This window comes from Cuculus canorus, chromosome 11, assembly GCF_017976375.1.
Source record: "Cuculus canorus isolate bCucCan1 chromosome 11, bCucCan1.pri, whole genome shotgun sequence".
In the NCBI taxonomy this organism is placed as follows: domain Eukaryota; kingdom Metazoa; phylum Chordata; class Aves; order Cuculiformes; family Cuculidae; genus Cuculus; species Cuculus canorus.
In genome coordinates this window covers 2,702,192-2,723,091 of record NC_071411.1, presented here as the reverse complement: position 1 = coordinate 2,723,091, position 20,900 = coordinate 2,702,192, and the positions used below count along the sequence as shown (strand labels likewise).

At 39.3% G+C, this 20,900-nt stretch overlaps 1 protein-coding gene across 14 annotated transcripts in view; it reads right to left on the bottom strand.

Moving 5' to 3' along the window:
• The window catches only part of PBRM1 (polybromo 1), a 54,737-nt gene that overhangs the window by 28,165 nt on the left and 5,672 nt on the right, over positions 1 to 20,900 (bottom strand). For 10 of the 14 annotated variants that reach the window (XM_054076530.1, XM_054076538.1, XM_054076541.1 and 7 more), the window contains 14 exons: positions 20,696 to 20,843; positions 18,631 to 18,774; positions 17,904 to 18,020; positions 17,310 to 17,378; positions 16,449 to 16,547; positions 15,214 to 15,299; positions 12,451 to 12,549; positions 11,916 to 12,007; positions 7,352 to 7,568; positions 5,525 to 5,666; positions 4,838 to 4,935; positions 3,991 to 4,267; positions 2,792 to 2,897; positions 522 to 1,164 (listed from right to left, as the gene is read on the bottom strand). In XM_054076530.1, the coding sequence (XP_053932505.1) occupies positions 522 to 1,164; positions 2,792 to 2,897; positions 3,991 to 4,267; positions 4,838 to 4,935; positions 5,525 to 5,666; positions 7,352 to 7,568; positions 11,916 to 12,007; positions 12,451 to 12,549; positions 15,214 to 15,299; positions 16,449 to 16,547; positions 17,310 to 17,378; positions 17,904 to 18,020; positions 18,631 to 18,774; positions 20,696 to 20,843 (2,337 nt within the window). The remainder of the gene's footprint in view (positions 1 to 521; positions 1,165 to 2,791; positions 2,898 to 3,990; positions 4,268 to 4,837; positions 4,936 to 5,524; positions 5,667 to 7,351; positions 7,569 to 11,915; positions 12,008 to 12,450; positions 12,550 to 15,213; positions 15,300 to 16,448; positions 16,548 to 17,309; positions 17,379 to 17,903; positions 18,021 to 18,630; positions 18,775 to 20,695; positions 20,844 to 20,900) is intronic. The other 4 variants (XM_054076536.1, XM_054076540.1, XM_054076537.1 and 1 more) reach the window with 1 other exon arrangement.

Here is a 20,900-nt window from a genome sequence, read left to right as displayed (position 1 = left end):
ACCAGAAAAATCAAAGGTAACTGGTTGCCACCAAAGCTCCTTGCCACGGGATTTCTATCATCCATTAATTTCTGAAGACTTAAGTAATAGCATCATCAGAAATGACTAACTTTACTGCCCATCCCCAAGTACTTCAGCCAATTCAAGTGTTCATAGTTTTTTGGACAACATTGTCATAACTCCTACAACTGTGATTGCTCCAAAAGATTAATTCCCTAGTCAAGCAGACCACGAACAGCTCCTCCTCTTTGTTTTTCAGTCTGAAAGTGAGCACAGACCTGGTTTTCATAAGGTGTGCTTTTGGCAGATGAGCATCAAAATCATCTCATGGCAAGAAACCTTTGTCCTTGTTTTCAAACAAAAGCCTACATTCCCTTCAAGCCCTGACAGCGCTTTAGAGATTCAGTTTTCTAAACACAGCTCAAGTGAACATCTTAAAAACCCTTCAGCCTTTGTCTACCTTAAGATGCAAAATTCATGTGATAAAACAAGCGATACCTGAAAAGCATGGCTTCGCTCACCTGTTCATTCTCCTTGCCCTCTCCAGTACCTCAAACATATTCTCCTGGAACAAATCCAATCTTCTATAGCGATTATTTTCGACATTTTTTCGGATAATATCAAAAGTCAGTGGAGGTTTATTTGGGAAGTTGGGATCAACAGCAGGAATCTCAGCTAAGGAGTCACTGTAGCACCTGCCCTCATCATCCTGGTGGCTCATAACAGATACAAAAAGGTTGTGGATAAGTTCTTGAATCAGCAAAGTGACATTGGGCACGTGAGAATCCTCATCTCCTTCTATCTCTCTTCGAGTTTCAAGCAAAACTTTATGCAGGACCAGAGCATCTTTATAAATCAAAGATTCTGGCTCATTATACGTGCAGGCATTATTGAACATCATTACGAAGTCCTCTACCATGGAATCAATATCCTGGTATTTATTTGCCATCATATGACTTCGGATCTTTTCCATGTCGACAGGCTTTTTAATGGTTACATAATAGTCGGGAAGTTCTGACCGAGATGGCAGCCTCAAGAAGATGGCGCTCAGTCGCCTGCCTCGTTTATCTGTGTAATTCTTAACTGCTTCATACACCTCATTCAGCTTCTGTTGCATTGGAGTCATGTATTTTGATTTCTTAGGAGAAATGCCACTTTTTCTACCTAAGCAGACAAAAGGGAGGGGGAAAGAAAAACGTCATTATAAAGCAGAGCTTGTGCACTTCTTTGCCCATGTCCTTTCCCTTGAAGAACTGCTTATTGAAGAACCACTTTATGGTATGAGCAGAAGAGTCACAACATGAAGCCCGTTCCAAGTTGCAGCTTCCTTATTTCTCATAATCGTATGAATATTTTTTTAGAAGTTATTTTTTGGCAAACTTGTTCAGCCTGGAGAAGAGAAGGCTGTGGGGAGACCTTAGAGCAGCTTCCAGTACTGAAAAGTGCTCCAGGAAAGCTGGGGAGGGGCTCTTGATGAGGGAGTGCAGGGAGAGGATGAGGGGGAATGGTCTGAAGCTGAAAGATTGATATGAGATCTTAGGAAGAAATGTTTTCCGATGAGGGTGGGGAGGCCCTGGAACAGATCTTCCAGAGCAGTGGTGGCTGCCCCATGCCTGGAGGTTTTCAAGGCTGGATTGGATGGGGCTTGGAGCCCCTGATCCAGTGGGAGGTGTCCCTGCCCATGGCAAGGGTTGAAACTGGAAGGGCTTTAAGGTCCTTCCCAAGCCAAACCATTCCATGGTTCTGTGATTCTCTGATACATTCTTGTGTGGTCCACCCAGTGACAGCCTCTTCGGAGTTACGCATGGAAACATCTTTTCCTACGTAATGTTATTAACTCCTCTTAAATTCAATTTGGTCTTACCAGCAATACAGGAATTTCTCTCTACAGTTATTAAAAATGCAGTATTCACAGGGGTTTTGCTATCAGTAAAATTAAGCATTCTAAATATTACCAGACTCCTTTATGACATGTTTGTGCCAAATTAGAGAGGATTATTATAGGTAAAATGTAAAATAAGGCCTCCCACAGGATTATCAGATTAGCTTTTTGATTAATTCAAGATCCCTGTTCACGTACTGCATAGCCTCTGCCTGCGAATCCTCTCCTACCTGTACCTTACCCAAGAGCCACACATTTCTGTTTCGAGAACGCTGTGCACAGTAATTTTCTTTAAGCTTGTCTGTGCAATTTTAACCTCTCAGTTTGCTCAGTTCTGAACACACATTAAGGGGAAGTATAAGATTCAAGTAGTAGCAAATCTAGTTTTAAAGAGCAACAAGTCTAGGAACAGCCATTGTTGAAAATCCTGCTTCTGCATTTTTCATGGCTTTCAATAATTTTGCAAGTAAAGCTCACATTTCTTTTATGATTATCCAGAAATCCCATTTGACCAGGGAAATTAAGAGCTTGAGTTGGTCCGAGAAGCACCTTATTGTAAGCAACCCCAGCAGCACATATTAAGGGTGCTAATGAAGTGTTACTGAGTAAATAATACATCTCACATTTGGACAGCAACACTTGACCCAGTCACTCCAACCATCCCTAAGTTCTCTTCCTTCATTCCAAGCTACTTTTCTTAGAAAAGTCTATATGTAACAACTGAATTCTATTACATGTATGTACAAGCACAACACTGCTGTCATGATTTTGACAATATAATTCTACTTTCCACGTCCACATAAGTTCTCAGATCCTGTCTTCTATTCTAGAAGGAAGATCTGTTAATCTATACTGTCGAGTTTTCATAGGTGTTGAAATGAGACATAGCAATGCATGAGGTTGCCTTACTTAGCTTTAGTTTAGGGGATGCAACATCATCATCTTCAGCTAGGGGTCCCAGCTCTTTTCTTTTTTCTTTAAGGATCTTTTCCAGCATATGGGCATCATTGTATACCTATTAATCAGTAAAGTAATCAAAAACCAATACAAAACAAGGTTTACTGCGTTTAGACTAGTTTAGAACTAGCCCCCAAGAAACATTAAATGTTAGTTTGAAAAAGCTGAACACAAGACCAAGTACTTGATTAAAAAGAAGGGCTTATTTCTCAACTGTACACCTTTAATAGACTTACATGGGTAAGCAGAACTGATGAACACCATTTATATCAGGGAGATATAAATCTTGAATAAATTATCCAACTAAACTGCACTTCTGTTCTAGAGACTACAAAACAGTGAGGTGTACTCATCTTACCAACTTCCTCACCAAATCCTTCAGCTGAGCAATGAAAGATGTCTTGAACCATTGTGACTGCATCAAGGTGTGCAAGGCTAGAACAGTCCGCCCCGGGTCTTCAAATCTGACCCCGGTGAACAGAAATTCACCATAGAGTCTTGTACAGTAGCTGAACAAATTCCTCGTTAGAAATAGCTGGAGGTTTCTTACTACCACTCTGTTCCACACCATCACACTTGCTGGCTGAGAAACATCACAATATAGAAACACCCTCCAATATATTTGTAAGTGAAAAGCATTTTACTTTCAGACTCCTTTGGCTACACTAAGCAAGTCAGGTCTTCTAGTCTGATTTCCCGTGCTCTCCACTTCCATGAAAACAAAGCTGGTTTCTTTCCAAATAAGATATCCCTTCTCAGAGGTCCTCAGCTCCATATCACATACTGATGACCATTCACTGTGCAAATGCTTTCATGTGATTAATTGAGGGTGAATAATGAGAATTTAGTAGCCAGCTTATTTTTTTAAAGCTCACTAGAAAGCATTCAGCTGACATTCTTTGTAGTGGAGGAACAAGTTCAGCTAACTGGAACCAGGTCTAACCTTTGCAGAGGAATGCGTTGCATTTCATGTTTATACAGCTACAGACAAAGACAGAATTTAACACAGCAGCAAAAAGAAAAAGGGACATTTCTACCCTTCAATAAACAATTATCATAAATAATGGGAGTCATAGTCAAAGCCAAACCATCCTACCATAACTTATACCTCTGCAAAGATGCAAAGTGTGACTGCAGAACCAAAACAGTACCTGGGAGCCTTCCTCGTTATAATGCCTTGCGTTTCGGAACATGAGCTTCATGTCCTCAATCATGGCTTCTTCCCCCACGTACTTATCACTGCGGATGTTGTGTTCTATCATTTTCAAGTCCATGGGCTCCAAGATAATTTTATAATAGTCCGGATAGTCCTTTTTGGATGGCTTCACCATAAACAGATCGCAGAGCCGTCTGCCTGTGCCTGGTTCTCGAGCTTCCAGAACTGTGTTGTACAAGATCTTCATTCGTTGCTTTCTTATATTCTTTTTACTGTTAGGTTAAAGAGAAGGACAAAAAGGAAAAGAATAAACATCAGGGGCTCTTTTCTCCACTTGCAACACTAATGTCAAAATGGCATTATCCTCTAACAGGTGAGGCAATAACTGCTAACAACCTGTGAAGACAGTCCACACGTCAGGCTAAGAAAATAACAAAAACACTAACAAAAATCCTGAAATCCACTGACAAATAGCCTAATCCAGTGCAAATACAACATCCATACCACTTACTGAAGTGATGTTGACAACTGCCAAGAGGTCAAAAACTAAAAATCAAGTCAGCAAATAGTTCTGAATAATTAAGAAGCAATGCTTAATGAGGTTAAGTTTCAGAACTACAAATCTTTATACAAATGCTAAAACGCACAGCTCTTTAACAAACAAAAATCATAGAATGGTTTGGGTTGGAAGGCACCTTAAAGATTATCAAGTTCCATGGGCAGGGAGGTTGGAACTGGATGATCTTTAGTGGGCAGGGACACCTCCCACTAGACCACACTAGTCAAGGCCTCATCCAAGATGTAGCAATGTCATGGTCTGCAGGAACCATAGAAGCACATACCTTTTCCTTTTTGAGCTTCCTGTATCAGATGTAGCAGAAGAAATCATACTGTCCCCATCCTCAATGTCGTCTCTCCTAGCAAGCTCCTTCTTCTTTGCCTGAAAAAACGAGAAATTCCTGAATTCAAACTCCCTGCTGGGCATTTCCAGAAAAACGGTGAACATCAGAACAGATCAGATGCACAAAGAAAGATACAAGTATGTGTTTTAAGATTAAACCACCATTGAACTACTTCCAGTGATTAATACAAGTTGGTGGATGTAAAATGGCACTATAATTCTTTTTAACAATATGAAAATGTTTCAGGAATCAATTACAAAACAACGCCGTTCCAGACTGCAGCACTGAGCTGGAACATCTAATGAAATCTGAAGTAATTTAGCATCCTCCAGTTACTCGTAAATCCTAAGAAAAAAAATCCCACATCATCCATTTCCTCACAATTTAATTGAGTTAAGATCCACAGCAAGAAATAAAAGTGACCAAATAAAGCCCAGAAGACAGCAGGCGTGCTGAAGAATGCTCTTCATTCCCGTACTTCCCCTAAGCAAGAAAATACTCCTGCAAATACAGGTCTAGTTAAACTTCTGTATGTATTGTGTTGTCTTTTGGAAAATACGTTCATTAGGGAAATAACTTCATATGTATACGTAAGTCATACCCTTTCGACTGTTCTTCTCCACCCACCTGCATAACTTGCTGCATTTTCAGCACTCTTTTATAGATGGCAGAATTTGGAACATTGTAGCGCTTGGCATTTTCAAACATCAAGTTCAGATCAGCCTCCAATTGATCTAGAGTTTCATATTCATGGTTCTTCAGTTTGGTTCTGCAGAGGAGAAAGGCCAATCAGACATTTCACAAGTTACACATTGCAAAACAGTTCTTTAACATCTTCACTTTCACAATAAATCGATACTCAAGAGCTCTAATTACAGGAATACGTTTTCTTTTTCAACTAATTCTGAGAGCTACTCTCTTGGAAGCTGTGCAGACTGAAGTCCTGGTTTCACACTCAGACGAGATGGAGATGTGGTACAGAGGAGGCAGAAGCACGACCTGCTGAGGCTCCAGCACACTTCAGCTGGGACCTGTAGGGCCCAGGTATGACGTCGTTGCGCCAGGCTGGCTCCGCACAGCCACGAATGCTGCACATCAGTTCAACTCATCTTCACATCAGTTCAACTCATCTTCAGTGAGAACCTAAAGCACCCAACATCTCTCATACCAATGCCCACCAATTTATGTCCTCTCTTAAAACCACCTGCTGTTTGATTGTGCTGCCCATAGAAGTGCTCCTCACAGGAAAACAGTAAGAAAAGAACTACTAACAAAAAAAGTCAGTTTTCACATGCTAAACAGATGAATCGGTGCCCTGTTTGCCAATAACTTCATGTGTTTTGTTCTATTTCTTCACACAAGCAGTGAAAATTCTAACCATCTTTTTTAAACCTTCCAACACCTCATTAAATACAACAGAAAACCTGCAACAATAAAACCACCCCAAAAACCTGTCACAACTGCAAAATGCAGTCACCCTCCTTCACTCCTCTCGTCCTGACCCACCTGCTGGTCGCACCGACCGGTTACGCACCACCGCCACGCCCTCAATGACCATGAGAAAAGCAAGGTGCTTCGGACAAATATCCTAAACATTACATGTGAAGAAAATTATTGGATGTCTTTCTCATTTTAACCAAAACATTTTAGTTTTTGAAGAGTTTAAGACATCGGTATCTTGCCAACATACAGGCAGTATTTTTAGATTGTTTTTCACGTTTCCAACTGAAGCAGCAGATAATCGGAAAGTTTTCCTGTCAGCTTCACTCCTTCTGCCACTCCAAAAACAGATGAGTCACCAATATAAGTTTTCAATTTCATTAGTAAAAACTGCAAATAATAATAATAAAAACCCAAACACAAACACATGGCCAAAAGCAAGAGAGTTTGGGTACCAATTAAATTGCCACCAAGAAGAGGCAAAGTCAGCCTCCATTTCTACCTTGTTAAACTCCAGCAACAATTATTAGCCCATGTTAAAGAATATGTAACTGGTATTTAAAAAAGTCAAAACCAAAATACTCCTGAAATCAGGATTATTTTGCCCTAAACCACTAGTGTACGATGCACACACTCACAAATACTGAGGATAGGCACACTATTTCACGCTCTTGCACCCTCTGGTAACAAACACTACAGGCTGCCCCATAACCTCCCCAGCTGATCGGAACGCTCTCTGGTACTGAAAGCAAAATCCATACCGTAAAACGTATGGAATTGATTTTTGTAGTTCCACAAACATACTGCCAAGCCATTACAGGGCTTTTACTCCAACACCTTCAACTTTTCACTGGCACAATTAATATCTCTATCCCCACCTGAGAACAGAAGATACGCTCTTTGTAGGTACCTCTCAAAAAATCTCCACAACTTGATCACAAGATAGGATTCTGGGAATAAAAGACACCCTCAAATAATTTCCCACCAGATGAAGTCTGCATTTTGTTTTCTTACCTGATCTGCTGCAATGAAATAGGCGATTTAATTTGCTGATAATAGTCAGGATATTTTTTCTTGGAGGGCAGGTGGAAAAAGGGTTCAGATATGAGCTGCCCTTGATTATTTCGGCAACTTCTAACCGTGTCATAAAGCTGGTAAAGAGGATTAGAAGTGTCCATGAATGAAGTAATGCTCTCGGCTTCAGATTCGCCTTCTTCATAACGAGCAGCGGCTACAGAGAGAGAAAGGAAAAATGGGAAGCTCAGCAGGACAACTCAGAGTGGGTTTTCAGTTGACTTTTCAAAACGATAAAGATCAAAACCAGAAGAAAAGGCAGTTTGAGGGTGTTCACCACTCTCTGGCAGTCTGATTCATATCTCAGAAAAGGACATCACAAATAAATCTTCTGAGCCTCAAGCTGGCAAAACCCGCACTTTATCAAGGTATCGCAATCTCTCTTATTAGATGAGGCTTCATTTCTGTCACTGGTAACGCACCCTGGCCACCTACGAGTGCTGAGAAATGTTCATCCATTGAGACCACATAACAGGACTGTGCAGCCACTCACTCTATAAAACAGCGACATCCTTACTTAACCATCAAACCATTAACACCAATGTTTGTGCCAAACACATTTGCCTACTGAACCACTGCCATTCAGCTGTCAGACTAGAGCTCTCTGCAAGAATACAAATTGACAAACCACAGCTGGAATTTTCAAAGGTGCCTCGCCAGCTAAGCAAAATGGCCAATTCAAAAGCAATTTTGCATATGTAACAAAAAAGGTGATTTCAAAACATCTATAATCCTCCAGACCACATTAAACACAACTCAATTCAAAACTTGTCAAGTTTAGCTGAAAAAACTGATGCTACAGCCTGAAGGTGCACCTCTAACATGCACAGCAACAGGAAGGAGAAAGGAATAATTTAGAATTATTACATAATTAGCATAAAAATTTCAAAATAAAGTATTCACAAAGTTCATAGATGACTAGGAAAGTTTTTTATATGAAGCACATATGCTTCAGGATTAGGGTGAATAAAAGGAATGTAATGAAGAACTAACATTTACTGCAGATAAAAATCAGGAGAAACGGTACATGAGCAACAGAAACAACAGGAATGAAAGAATGCTGGCAGTGGGAATACAGGACGGGAAGCAATAAATGTCCATCCCTTCCAGGTTTCTCAATAACACAAGTGGTGTCATTTGTACCTCGCAGACAGGCATAACATAAAATCTGTGTGGTTTTGCACATACTAAATTATTCGCCCTCTTCCCCCGTCTTATGAGTCAGTTTGAAGGAAAGCCTGGCAGATGACACACTGAGTAATTCAGTTACACAGCAAACAGCTCCCCACCACACGCGCCAAGTTTCCAGCTGGCATTTTCATTATTGTTCACTGGAGGCTGACAACGTTTCACGCTTTCTATCCAAGTTCAGTAAAGACATATTGAAGCGATGACAAAGCCAAGGGATGTTCTGACTGCATAACAACATAGTACTCGCATTTTTCCTCTGCAGTCTGGCATTGCATATCTACGCGAGTGTAGGCCATACGAGACCTACCAGACAAGTTAGATGCGAGCTAAAACACAAGCAGGCTTCAGTAGATGTGCAAACACATTACAAAGTCACTGAAAATTATCCTAATTATGCATCTGTAAGCCAGTCAGCATCACTTAATGACCCCGCATCGCGGTAGCCTTCAAAGCAGGGGCTGGAGTAACTCAGGCAGAAACAAAAAGACTGGAGGTAGCATTATGTTTTTCTGTACCTAACAAATCAACCTGAACATGGAGAGAAACGCTAACAGCTATGAGAACGCTATCAGATAAAGCGGTTTCTAAGACAGATTATGCAGCAAAATCATGTCTTTAGTATTATTTATTTAAATGGTCTGGTTCCGAGTGTTCCATCAAACAGAAAAAGCAGAGCAACTCGCTTTTATGAAAGAATAAAAATAAGAAACTAGTCAAGAGTATTAGTGTTCCCTGACATGTGGCAGCCAGCAACAGTCATTCCATACCCTAGACTTCCTTTGTGTGAAAAGTAGACACAAAGCACTACTTAAAATAAAAATCTAAGTAAATTAAACAGGGACTAAAAGGAAGTGTTCACATCATATTGTAATGTGGCTATAAACATTACAATGTGTATGTTCCTTAAAAGCAATGTGTCAAATATTATATATCCTCACTCATTCAGAAAATGATAGTGTTCTCCTAACAGGAAAGCTGTTACCTTAAGAACCCAAGAAGAATGTATTACACAGATCAGAATACAGAAAAATCCACATTTTCTAGGCAACAAAATCTAATAGGGTTCTTTAACCCTATTTAGCAGCACCAGGTCCCATGTCCCTACCGAGCACATGCCAGCAGTGGAGAGGAACAGTTTCATGCAGCAGTTACCACAAATACAGTCAGCAGATACAGGGAAAAAAAACAAGTGCAGTAAACCGTAACCACAAAATACGTGGCATTCAGCAGTCCCAAACGAAATGCATTTCCTGCTGTTCATTCCATGCCACAGTGAGTGCTCCTAATGAAGGGACAGCTTCATAATGGAATGATATTTAATTGACTTCACTGCAAAAGGAGAAAGCCACCTAATTTTCAACTGGAACTGAGCTTAATTATCAGATATAAATGCAATTACTATATATACATGTACTCTTCTTACTCAGTGATGAGGCAGAAAGAGAGGAGAGTATTTGAATGTAGTCTTTACTAAGTGATTTACTTTAAACACCATCTCCTTTGTGGTCCCAAAGCACCTAGACAACAACGAATGCTCAAAGTCTGAAGACAGATGCAAAAGCAGCATCCAGTCTTAAAACATTTTCAAACGAAGTAACAACAAATAAAATAGCTCTGTAAGTAATATCTAATGACCATCTACACTTGCCTTTCCAGGTTTATCATGAGGAGCAAGGGAGCTGCAGGAGCGGCTCATATCCCAGTGCATTTGAGCTGGAAATGCACAAGCTCCATCACACCATGACACCCTCTGAGACTGTGAGGATAAACTCCAAGTTTGAAACAGATGCTGTGTGTTCCTTAGGCAACTGCTACAATCCAAAAGCTCACAACGATTTAGTTCTCTGCATCAAGAAGGAGAAAGCTCCCTCCATGATCAGTCACACAGCCTAGTTCTCATTTATTTTAGTGAGTGTTAGAGGAGGGAAAAAGATGAGCTACCGGGGCAACTAACAAAAACATGAGGTTTAAAGGAAAATCCCTTTCATACAGTGACTGAAAGCATAAGGATATCCAAGTAGTATGGTGGAGGGACAGCAAATCTTTAGGATGGCAGCGATCTGCCAAAAAAATGGTATTGTCTCATATCATAGAATCTTTTGGTTGGAAAAGCCCTTTGAGATCATCAAGTCCAACCGTACCCATCCACTACTGAACTGCATCCCTAAGCATCTCACCTGCCTGTCTTTTAAAGACTTGGATGAAAGCAACAAAGACAGGAGAGCTTCAACAGCAGCACGGCAAAACCCTCAAGATGCACAGGGAAGGCCCCATGAAGATCACAGTGACGTCCATAGCTACAGTGCACCTCAACGTGGTTAAGCCCCTTCAAGAATTTAAATCGCATAAAGCCGTAAAAAGCTGCGTGATTTTACAGAACAACAATTTGTAAAAATAGGAGCTAACGGTCACGCTGAACCAACCTAATAAATACCGCTCACGCCTCCCAGGACGCAGCTGTTCTGAAAGCTTCACTGAACCCTAGGCAAACCACGAATAAAAATGCTTTTGCTTGCACCGAGATCTAAAGTGAGCCAAAAAAAATTCCACAGTGTATCCAGCCACCAGGAAAAACTGATGAGTACAGTTCATTTACCAAGTGTGAAACAAACACCCAAAAAAATATTTACTGAAAAGATGCATCATTTCATATCAATACAGAAATGGTGTAAAGAAAAAAATAAAACAGATCATGTACAGAAACATTTCTAAACCCTGCTCTGAGGTGAACACAAGGAAGTTACTGAGAATGTGGATATCGAGACAAGCTAACTTAGAAGACAACCTATACGGATTTATGACCAATACTGAAATACCAGATATAATTACAGCATATACGCTTAGAGTATAATGCTAAAGTGTGCTGCCTGTGATCCTAACGATGCTGTAGGAAGGGATATCTCTTTACCTGCTTGTGTTTTAACATAAATCTCCATGCAAGATCTCATAACTGTGAGGCTAAACCAGATATTTCTAAATTAAGTACTAACATTTATCTATCCTCATAGAGATTACCTTCACATTAAAAATATAAAGCTTGACAGGTTCTTAGAAGCAGAACCTGAGTAGTTTCCCAAAGCTTGGGTGAGGACAGGTTCTTAGGAGACCCAAGAGCATAAGAGAGCAAGAAAGAACGAGCCAGCGTGACTGAGCCTAAGCGAAATTTCTCTCAAACAACTGCAGCACTGTAAATCTTTTACTGCAAGTAGCACCCAGCGTCTTCTGTTTCATATTAGAAGAAATATAAACAAGTAGCAGTTTCCCAAATCTGAATTATAGAAAATAAATCAATCAATTGCATTCCAGTTCCTACCAGCCAAAGACGCATCCTCCTCACTTTCTGATCCATATTGCAAGGCCATGGTTATTGCTGATAAACGATCCCCTTGGGCTGATCTTTTGTTACTATAAAAAAGAAAAAAAGTATTCAGAACTAAGGGAAAAAAAGGGAGGGGTTCTCATGTTGACCATTAACAGCCAGCCAGGGTGTGCGAGTGAACAAGTAAAGCTCATGACAGCTGCCTCTATTACCAGGAGTACAGGCACGATTAAGAAAAATCTGCAGTGCGTACCAAGAGAAACCGTTTACAACCTGTGAACCTGTGACAGGCGTATTGGAATGTTAAATATAAAATAAAACATGGAAGAGTAATTATGGCAAAGTGACTTATTAAATCATACTCAAAAGATATTTGACTGAACTATATTTGAATCTCAAGTCTTTGAGTCAGTATTGAAGAACATTCTCAAATAAAAGAATAAAAACCCCATATACTCCAAAATCTTAAATTTTGGTATTTCCATAGGACGACAACCCAGCTTTTCCTCCAAGTCCACAATTTACTTACCGATAATATTTGTTAGAAGAATTCCTCTCATCACCAACACTGCCTTTACCCTGTGAGGAAGGACCTGTCAGCTTGGAAGCAGGCAAATTTGATGGAGTCCTTAAGGCAGAAGAGACAAGCCAAGGCAAGGGGAAAAAAAGAGGCCCACCTTAGACCCAAGAAAAGATGCAGCAAGGGTAAAGCTTTTACAGAATTACTTTAACAGATCAGCCAAAAGCTTCAGAGACAGATACAAAATCTTTTAAAGCTAAAAGTAATACTACTGTACATTTAGCGCCCCAGCATTACATCGATTTGGTTTATAAAGCCAGAGGAAGGTAACATTTAGATTAAGGATTAACAGCTATACACACAGCTCAGCCTACAACAGCAGTGAAAGCAGCCAACACAACATTCTTTAGTATCCGGACAAAGCTAATCGTACAGATCTAATCGTGTGCTATCAATACTTGACAGTGCATAGTGTCAAGCAACTTTATTTTGTCAGTTTATTTAAGGGAAGACAGTTAAATGCACCAGCAAAGAGTGATTTGGGAGGACAAGGGATGAGATGAACTCTGCGATAGATTTCTGAACTGAGGAAACATGTCTGTGGAACTTAGGTTAGCAGCGTTAAGATGAATTTGAGCCCGACCCATCAATGACAAAGAAAAACAGATGGAAATTTAGAAGAAAAATACAGTAAGTTAACTCTAAATGAACTCATGGGGGTATTCTACCCCAATCAGCAGTAGGTAAAGTGGCTGAGTCACCACCCCAGAAAGATCTAAAAGGTGGGTAGGTGCTCAGGCATATGGTTTAGTAGTGAACAGGTATGGTTGGACTAAAGGTCTCTTCCAACCAAACAATTCTACGCTTCTAAAAGAGTCCCCTCTTTGAGACGAGTTAGCAGTTAGTAATTTAAATAACAAATAATGACTCTGTGATCCAGACTCAGTGGAAAGAAACAAACCAAACAGAATAATGGTTCGATAAAAAGCAACTAGTGACGTGCAGAACAGCAGGTGAAAGGTTTGGGTTTAATGATACTTCTCTCACCTCATATATTTGGCATTCAGCCCAACATTACTGTAGCCTGCTGCAGGCTTTATAATTTTTTTGCCCAGTTAGAGAAACAAAGAAGGGAGCTGTCAATCATTCCAACATTCAGATTACTGCAGGATTTGCAGGTGTGTTGCGAACACAGTGCGTAAGAGAACATCTAGACAAGGTAGCCGAGAAGTGGAAATGGGTTGGCAGTGCAAGAGAGGAATTCAACTATCAAATATCAGTGTGATTTATCTGTCATCCCTTCTTACGCAAGCAGCTTCATTTTGAAGAAAAACAGCTGAAAGTCTCAAAATTAAACATGACACACGCTTGTTACATCCTGAGCTTCATCCATGGCCAACACAGTGAGAAATGTAAAATAGAATCGCAACTTAAATAGAAAAACCCTTATGCTTCTATGTAATTCTAGTTTGCAAAGCAAACACAAACATACATTCAGTGACTGCAGAATCAAGGTCTTCTGGCACTATAAAAACTTTTAATAAGGAATATTATTAAAATATGTATCACGAATTACTCCCTAACAGTATTTCTGCTTTTATGTTTTCATATGCTCCAACAACGACTCACCCAAACACGGGAAATGGGCTAACGCTGAGCAAGTGAACCCGAAAAACCACTGTATATGTTGAATGTCTCAAAGCACCAAACAGTAAACATCAACCAGGCAACTTGCATTTCTTTCTCACGTAATAATCCCAGGCAATACTTTCAATATGGACATCACCTACACGTTTTTCGGACAACAAAAAGAACTTAGGCTGCCTTTCAGCAAAGCCAGAGAGCGTGAGCATTTTCAGTTGTATCCCACTTTTGCAGGAAATGACAGAGGTTATTTTCCAGCATCCAATACCAGTGAAGACCTCAAATACAAAGAGAGCCCATCTTGTAAGAGTTTGCTAATTCCTTGTAGGATTTGCAAGATGTTGCTTTATTTTCTTATATACAAGACACCGCTCATACAGGCCAATAATATCTAAACCTGCTTTTGAGTGTTACTTATCAGTAAAAAGTTTATCCAAGAATAATTCTAATTGTATTTCAAACCCAAATTGACTGCACTGCTTCTCTGCACACCATGGATTTTCACAGGAAGAAAATGTCATTTTCTAAATAAAGCCACTCTATGAAATAAATAGAGCTACCAACAGCGTTTTATACCTGCTCCTTCAACACCGAATCTATGCTTCACTGACCAGTGAGTGCAGATCTTGTCTCTTGTGCCTCTTTCCATGGACAGAAATTGGTTTTCAAACAAGAGTTTACATAATATCCATTTCCTTCTAAATATCTGTTACCTGAGGTCTTGTTCCTGTGTTTCTGCCCTATGTAAGTAGCTGAGAGCCCTTGTTTCACCTTCTAACAAGGTCCAAGAAGATTCAGCATTTTCCATAAAGCAAAGCACAACGCATCTTGTTCCTCACTGTTCCATTTCTGCTCTTAATTTACAATCACATACGGTGGAAGTTGGCCACAGCTTAAGTCATGAATCCACTGACAATGTTTTCACAACCAAGTACATTACAGAAATATTTCACTACAGAATTATCTAAAGTTTCCTTCCAAAAACTATTTTACAATTTATAATTTTTAAAACAACAATAAATTATATTTTCAAGCAAATATTTCCCACTATATTCCCCACAGTGAAATTAAGGGAAGGCCTAGAGAGATTTTTAAATGAGATTACAAAAAGAACTCTGTTTGCAGTACCTCATCCGGAGACTTGACTTGGCCAACTCGCTGTGCTCAATTTCAGCCTTTTTCATATTAAAGATTTTCTTAATCGCATTTGCATCCTGTCAAGTTAAAGAATTTTTTTGGTTAATGTTGTATGCGAAGAATGTTATAGTCAGGTATCTGAAAACCTAAACCAAAAATGAAGGGGCTTTTACATTTAAAGATAAAATATTTTGGCACCAAAAATGAAGTATAGAACAAAATCATTGTGAAATACACCCACAGTGGCCTGTAAAAATCTGCACAGAACAGTTCTGAGCTCATTTTTTGTCCTTTGCTTTTAAAAAAAAAAAATCTACAATTTGCAAATACACACAAATATCACTTTGAACTAAACAGGCAAACGAGCGTCTTTGCAATCAGAAAGTTACAAGCATTACAGAGCTTTACAACACTTGCTCTCTCTCATTCTTCACCCGTGGATTCAATACTCAGAGTAACACCTCACAAAATAGAGATTACAAGTTTTGAGTGAGGTTCCATGTCACTAAGAACCGAAACTACAATTCAAACAGAAGTGCAACTAGAAAAGTCCGAGCACCACTTACACAATAATGTTACACACACACAAAGTCTCTCTCACTACAAAGCCCCTAAAAACACAGCATACAAAGGAATAATTTATCACTGAAATTCTCTTACTTCCAGAATACATGGAAACAGTGGCATGACAGTTAGTACCCAAAATACTTGTGAACTAAGTATGACAAAGACAGGAGCAATTTGGTCACAAAAATATGGCAAAATGGAAGAGGATCTTCAAAAACTACATAAACAAGGCATGACTTCAGTTTGCAAGCTTGTGATGAAAACTGTAAACAGTTTCTGGGGTCTGGAAAAAGATAACAGCTGAGTAACTACAGCTGAACCTGCAATTAGAGCCACTTCAAGCTCAATCGCAAGCACAGAGATCCTCCATTCCTCCAAAGAAGTCATGGAACTTGTATCCTGTGACAAATTTAATTGGAAAAAAATCACATACCTCAAGAAAAAAAAAAAGCCATAACATACACCCCAATTTTACTAAAAAGAATACAGAAATGAAAAAACACCAATAGCTGTGGTTTGGGGTTTTTTTGTCTTTTTTTTTTTACAAATGTCAACAGTCCGTAGGGCCTTGCACTAGAGATCCATTCAAGGATCAATCAGCACAGAACCTAGCAGAGAAAACCTGAACTCAAATCAAAGTAAGAGCAACTGAAACTAACCTTGAACACTTGGGATCCAGGCTCATTGTAGGTTTTAGCATTTTTTGCCAGGAGATCTATATCCTTGGCCATTGCGTGAATACTTTTGTATGTTCCATTCTACACAACAAAAACCAGAACTGGGTTAAGTGGAAACCTTTGGACAGCAGGAGAGTTAAGTCAGTAGTGAAAAGCAAAGGGAATTCATATAGAACAAAGGGAGCTTTTATAGAAAAAGAACATATTTATAATGAGAATGGATGCGTATCTGGAAAAAGCCACCAATAAAGAAAGTAATAAACATAAGCGCTAAGTCCTTACAGAGCTTACAAATGCTAAGTAATAGATAGAAAAAATACATTAGATTATCTTCATTTTTAAGGGTTCTGACAAAATGCTATTTTACTTTTATCCACCACTTCAATTACTCCATGTGCTGTCCCTCACTATTATACAAAATGCTAGAATAACAGAATATTTCAAATTACTGGAGAAGGACGATGAAAAATGCATCAGTACAAAACATCTATTTATAGCACCAGAACAAAAGTAGGTGATGATAATGCACAACCAATACCTTGATGTTTTACATTAGCAGTACTTGCCAAGGAACTACTTTAAACCATTAAACATCAAGGAACCCAAGACATCCAGGCTCAATGCCAGCAGAGCACAGTTTACAATGTCTGATCCTCAACATAGCTACTCCTGGAGTGCTAACCCAGGACAGAACATTAAATCAGCAAAGTGTGCAGATTTTTAAGCAGCAGAGGAAAAACACATTCCCTTTCCTACTGCCATAAACTTTGGCTTCTAACGATTTCAGAACTCCTACTGTTAAACAAGTCTATACCGTGACACATTAATACACTCATACTGTACCTGTATCCTTTGGGCAATAGTTTTAAGATCTATGGGCTCCTTTATTATTGCATAATAATCTGGATATTGCTGGAAAACAAAGATTGATTATATATTACTATCAATAGTCACAAAGTTAATGTTCTAATAGCTTATAGAATGAGCTATGAGATGAACTGCAAGTAAGAACAGTGTAAGCTTCATAAACACAGTGCTGAGCTTCAACTTGGGCGGGACAGATCATAAGGAAGACACAAGGGTTCATCAATAAACCAGCATAAAAGAACAGTTCTGGCTGAAAGCCAAATACATGGTGATGGGCTCCGGAGTACTTATTTTACTGGTTAAACTTGTTACACCTGGAAACAGTGAAATCCAAGATAATTAAAACACTCTGCCCTAAAAATCCCAATCACCTACACAAGCAGAAGAGGGCACGCCCCAGTCAGCACTAAAGGGCTAGGAAAGAGAAGGTAGGAGCAAAGAAGGGAAGGAAGCTCTAAAAACTTTGCCACTGTAACAAAGCACTGCATCCCAAGTGTGCCCATCGAAGCATAGGACATCAGTTACCAGGCTTCCAACTTCAAACACAACTGACATGACTAAAATACTCACCACTTTAGAAGGAAGTTTCTGAAACAGTTCACTTATGAGGCGTCCCGATGGGTTTGTGGCAACAGCTACAGCCTCAAGAAGCTGTTCAAGAATTTCCTTCAGGTAAGCTGGAGATGACTGATATAAGAAAAGAAACACAAGAAGTTTCAGGAGCAGCTGTAGTGGAGTGCTTCACGTTGCACTGAAGTATATGGATTTACTTTTCACAGACAAAAAAAATCAGCTGCAAAACACAGATGCAGCTTTTGAAAACAACATTGTTTGTACATGTGGGTAAAGGATATGAGAAAACCTTAATTTAACACATTACACAATGTTAGAATACACTTGGTTGCCAACATTAATGAAAACATGCATTCCAACAGCACAAAAACCAGGCAGGCCTGATCTTATCATCATATCCAGCTTAAAAAACACTCCAGGAACAGCTGCATTGACTGGGGGACAACCTGGAAAATGATGTCATTAGACATGAAGTTTGTTTACATCAAACACGCGGGCATGATATCAAGCACATCGTATTAGTTTCAACTAAACCATAACTACGTTTTATCCTTATCAGAAAACCTCAAAACTATTTTTGATAGGCAAAACTGAAACACACACCTGATGCTGTGAAATTATTAAGTACAATGAAAAGATTTAATGCTTTTTTCCCCTCTGGAGGCCAGTCTCCCTCTCAGAGCCAGCTGACGCACACAGCCACAGTCCTTACGCCCACACTTACTAATTCAGAATTTGCCCCTTGATTGTCATGTCCTTCCTCATCTTCGTCTTCCTCCTCAGCATCACCTTTTTGAACAAATTCGTTTTTTGTGCGCAAATACAACTCCCATAACTTGCAGGCAGCTTTATATTCAGGAGAATCAGGCTGCAAAAACAAATCAAACATTCTACTCAAAATTCAGATCGTTTGTATCTGAAGGAAATTAATAAGTTAATAGTTGAAAGGTATTAAACACATTAAATCAAAAATAGAAAACCTGTGAAATTCCCGTTTCAGTCATTCTTCAACAGAGATGTTAAGAAGCACAAGAAGCACTAGGAAACATCTAGCACTCTGAAGGATCTAAGTCTTTCACAATAAAATTCCTTGGGTTGAAGCTTGAACAAGCCTACTAAATCCATCTGGAGAAACCATTATGTTTTGTTGCAGCATAACACTACTGATATTTCAAAAAGACTAAACGTCTATGCCAGAAATGTGATTTCAGCTGGTATTGCTGCCGCTGTGTGGTACTCGAATATTAATTTCTACTGAAGAATAATGCCAGGATATGTGCCAATACCTTTGCAAGCCCTGAAATGATTTACACTCTCTTAACTGTGGGATTCCAAAGAACTTGATGACATGGTACCACCTGTTTACACATCTGGGTATATTTTTAGGCAGAGCTAGAAGTATTAGTCAGTAAATTAAGCTTTGTACATACAGAATCAGTAGTGGCAGACAAGCCATGTGCCGATTAATGTTACCATTTAAGAACATTATGCAGAAGAAAAGACTGATTTTCCACTTTTTCATATTCTTCTTCCCCTTTCCTCTGTCACTTAATCTCTCTTTCAGGTATTCCTGCAGATATGCCACCTTATTATTGCTGATTACGCTCTTATTTCACTCTCTCAACCTCTGACAGCTTGTGATGCAAATGAGAAAAAGCAACATGAGAATTATAGCTAAGCTCACCTTATTAGGCCTAAATATTCTCAAGATGCTAGACGAGGTGTTAATTACGAGGAATAGATTTAAAGAGTATTCTGCTCCACTAGTCTGCTTCCTTCTATATTAATGCAAGATGATCAGAAGTGTAAGACTTAACCGCAATACTAAAAACCCAAAGGTTTCCACTCTAATCTGGCACTGCCAACAAAACACCTGCTGCAACAACGACCTTGACAGTGAATCAGCCGTCCCCGCTTTCTATGCGTCACTGGAACTGTGTGGGTAAGGTAAAAGACGAGGTTATGTTTGTGTGCCATACCTTCTGCTCACAAATCTCTCTTTCTCTGGAAACGTCTGCATCCTGGAAGCATAGCCACCTATTTCTAGTCTGCGTTCAAGATTTTTACAATAAAGGCATAATTTTGAAGCCACTATTATACAGGCAAGGGCAGCGCACATTTTGTAAAACTAACAATTCTCTCCTGCCATCGAGACCTTCTCTCTCACGTAGAAAAAGGCCAACATTAACAAGCGAGTGCCTTACAAAGCTTCAGGAGTACACAATGAATTTGGAAATATTTGTACTTTAGCTACTGCAACCGGAACATGCAAATACGTTAATCCATAAATCTGATTGTTCCTCATAAAGCTAAACACACAAATGGCAACAAAATAAACACTGCTTTTCTGAATGTGACCTGGATACACTGGTTAGGTTATTCAGAAAGCAGTCACCATGGATCATCTCTAAAGTCCAAGATATACGAGAGGTGTTATCAGCAGTTTTAGGTTTGCTATATCATCTCAGTCACTAAATACAATTTCTCTTCATTTATTCACTTTACTTCATTTATTTAACATAGCCTTCCATTAATTGAGATTAATCCAACTTTTTCCCCACTTTCTTAGGATAATTGCAATAAAAAACATTAACATCTAAATTAAAACATGAACCCACTTTGGAAGAATGAACATCTTACAAAGATACAGTCAGCCTGTAACTGCGTGCTCTTCTCCTACTGATAATGAAGGCTACACTGAAAAGTTCTTTGGCCAAACCAAGGAAGAATTTGAATATATCTCTACCACTTTTACAATGAATTTGAGCCTTTATATGCATTTTCCTCACCTTATAGTAAGCCTTTGCATTGTTAAAGAGAAGCTGAAAATCAGCAGTCAGTACGTTCACATCATCGTATTCCTCCATCTTCAGCTTTTGCTGGATTTTCATTAAATCAATCGGCTGAGAAACCACTTCATAATAATCTGGCTGATTTCTGTTGCAGTGACAAAACCAGACATTATATTCCAAGTCGTGAAACAAAACCCACAGC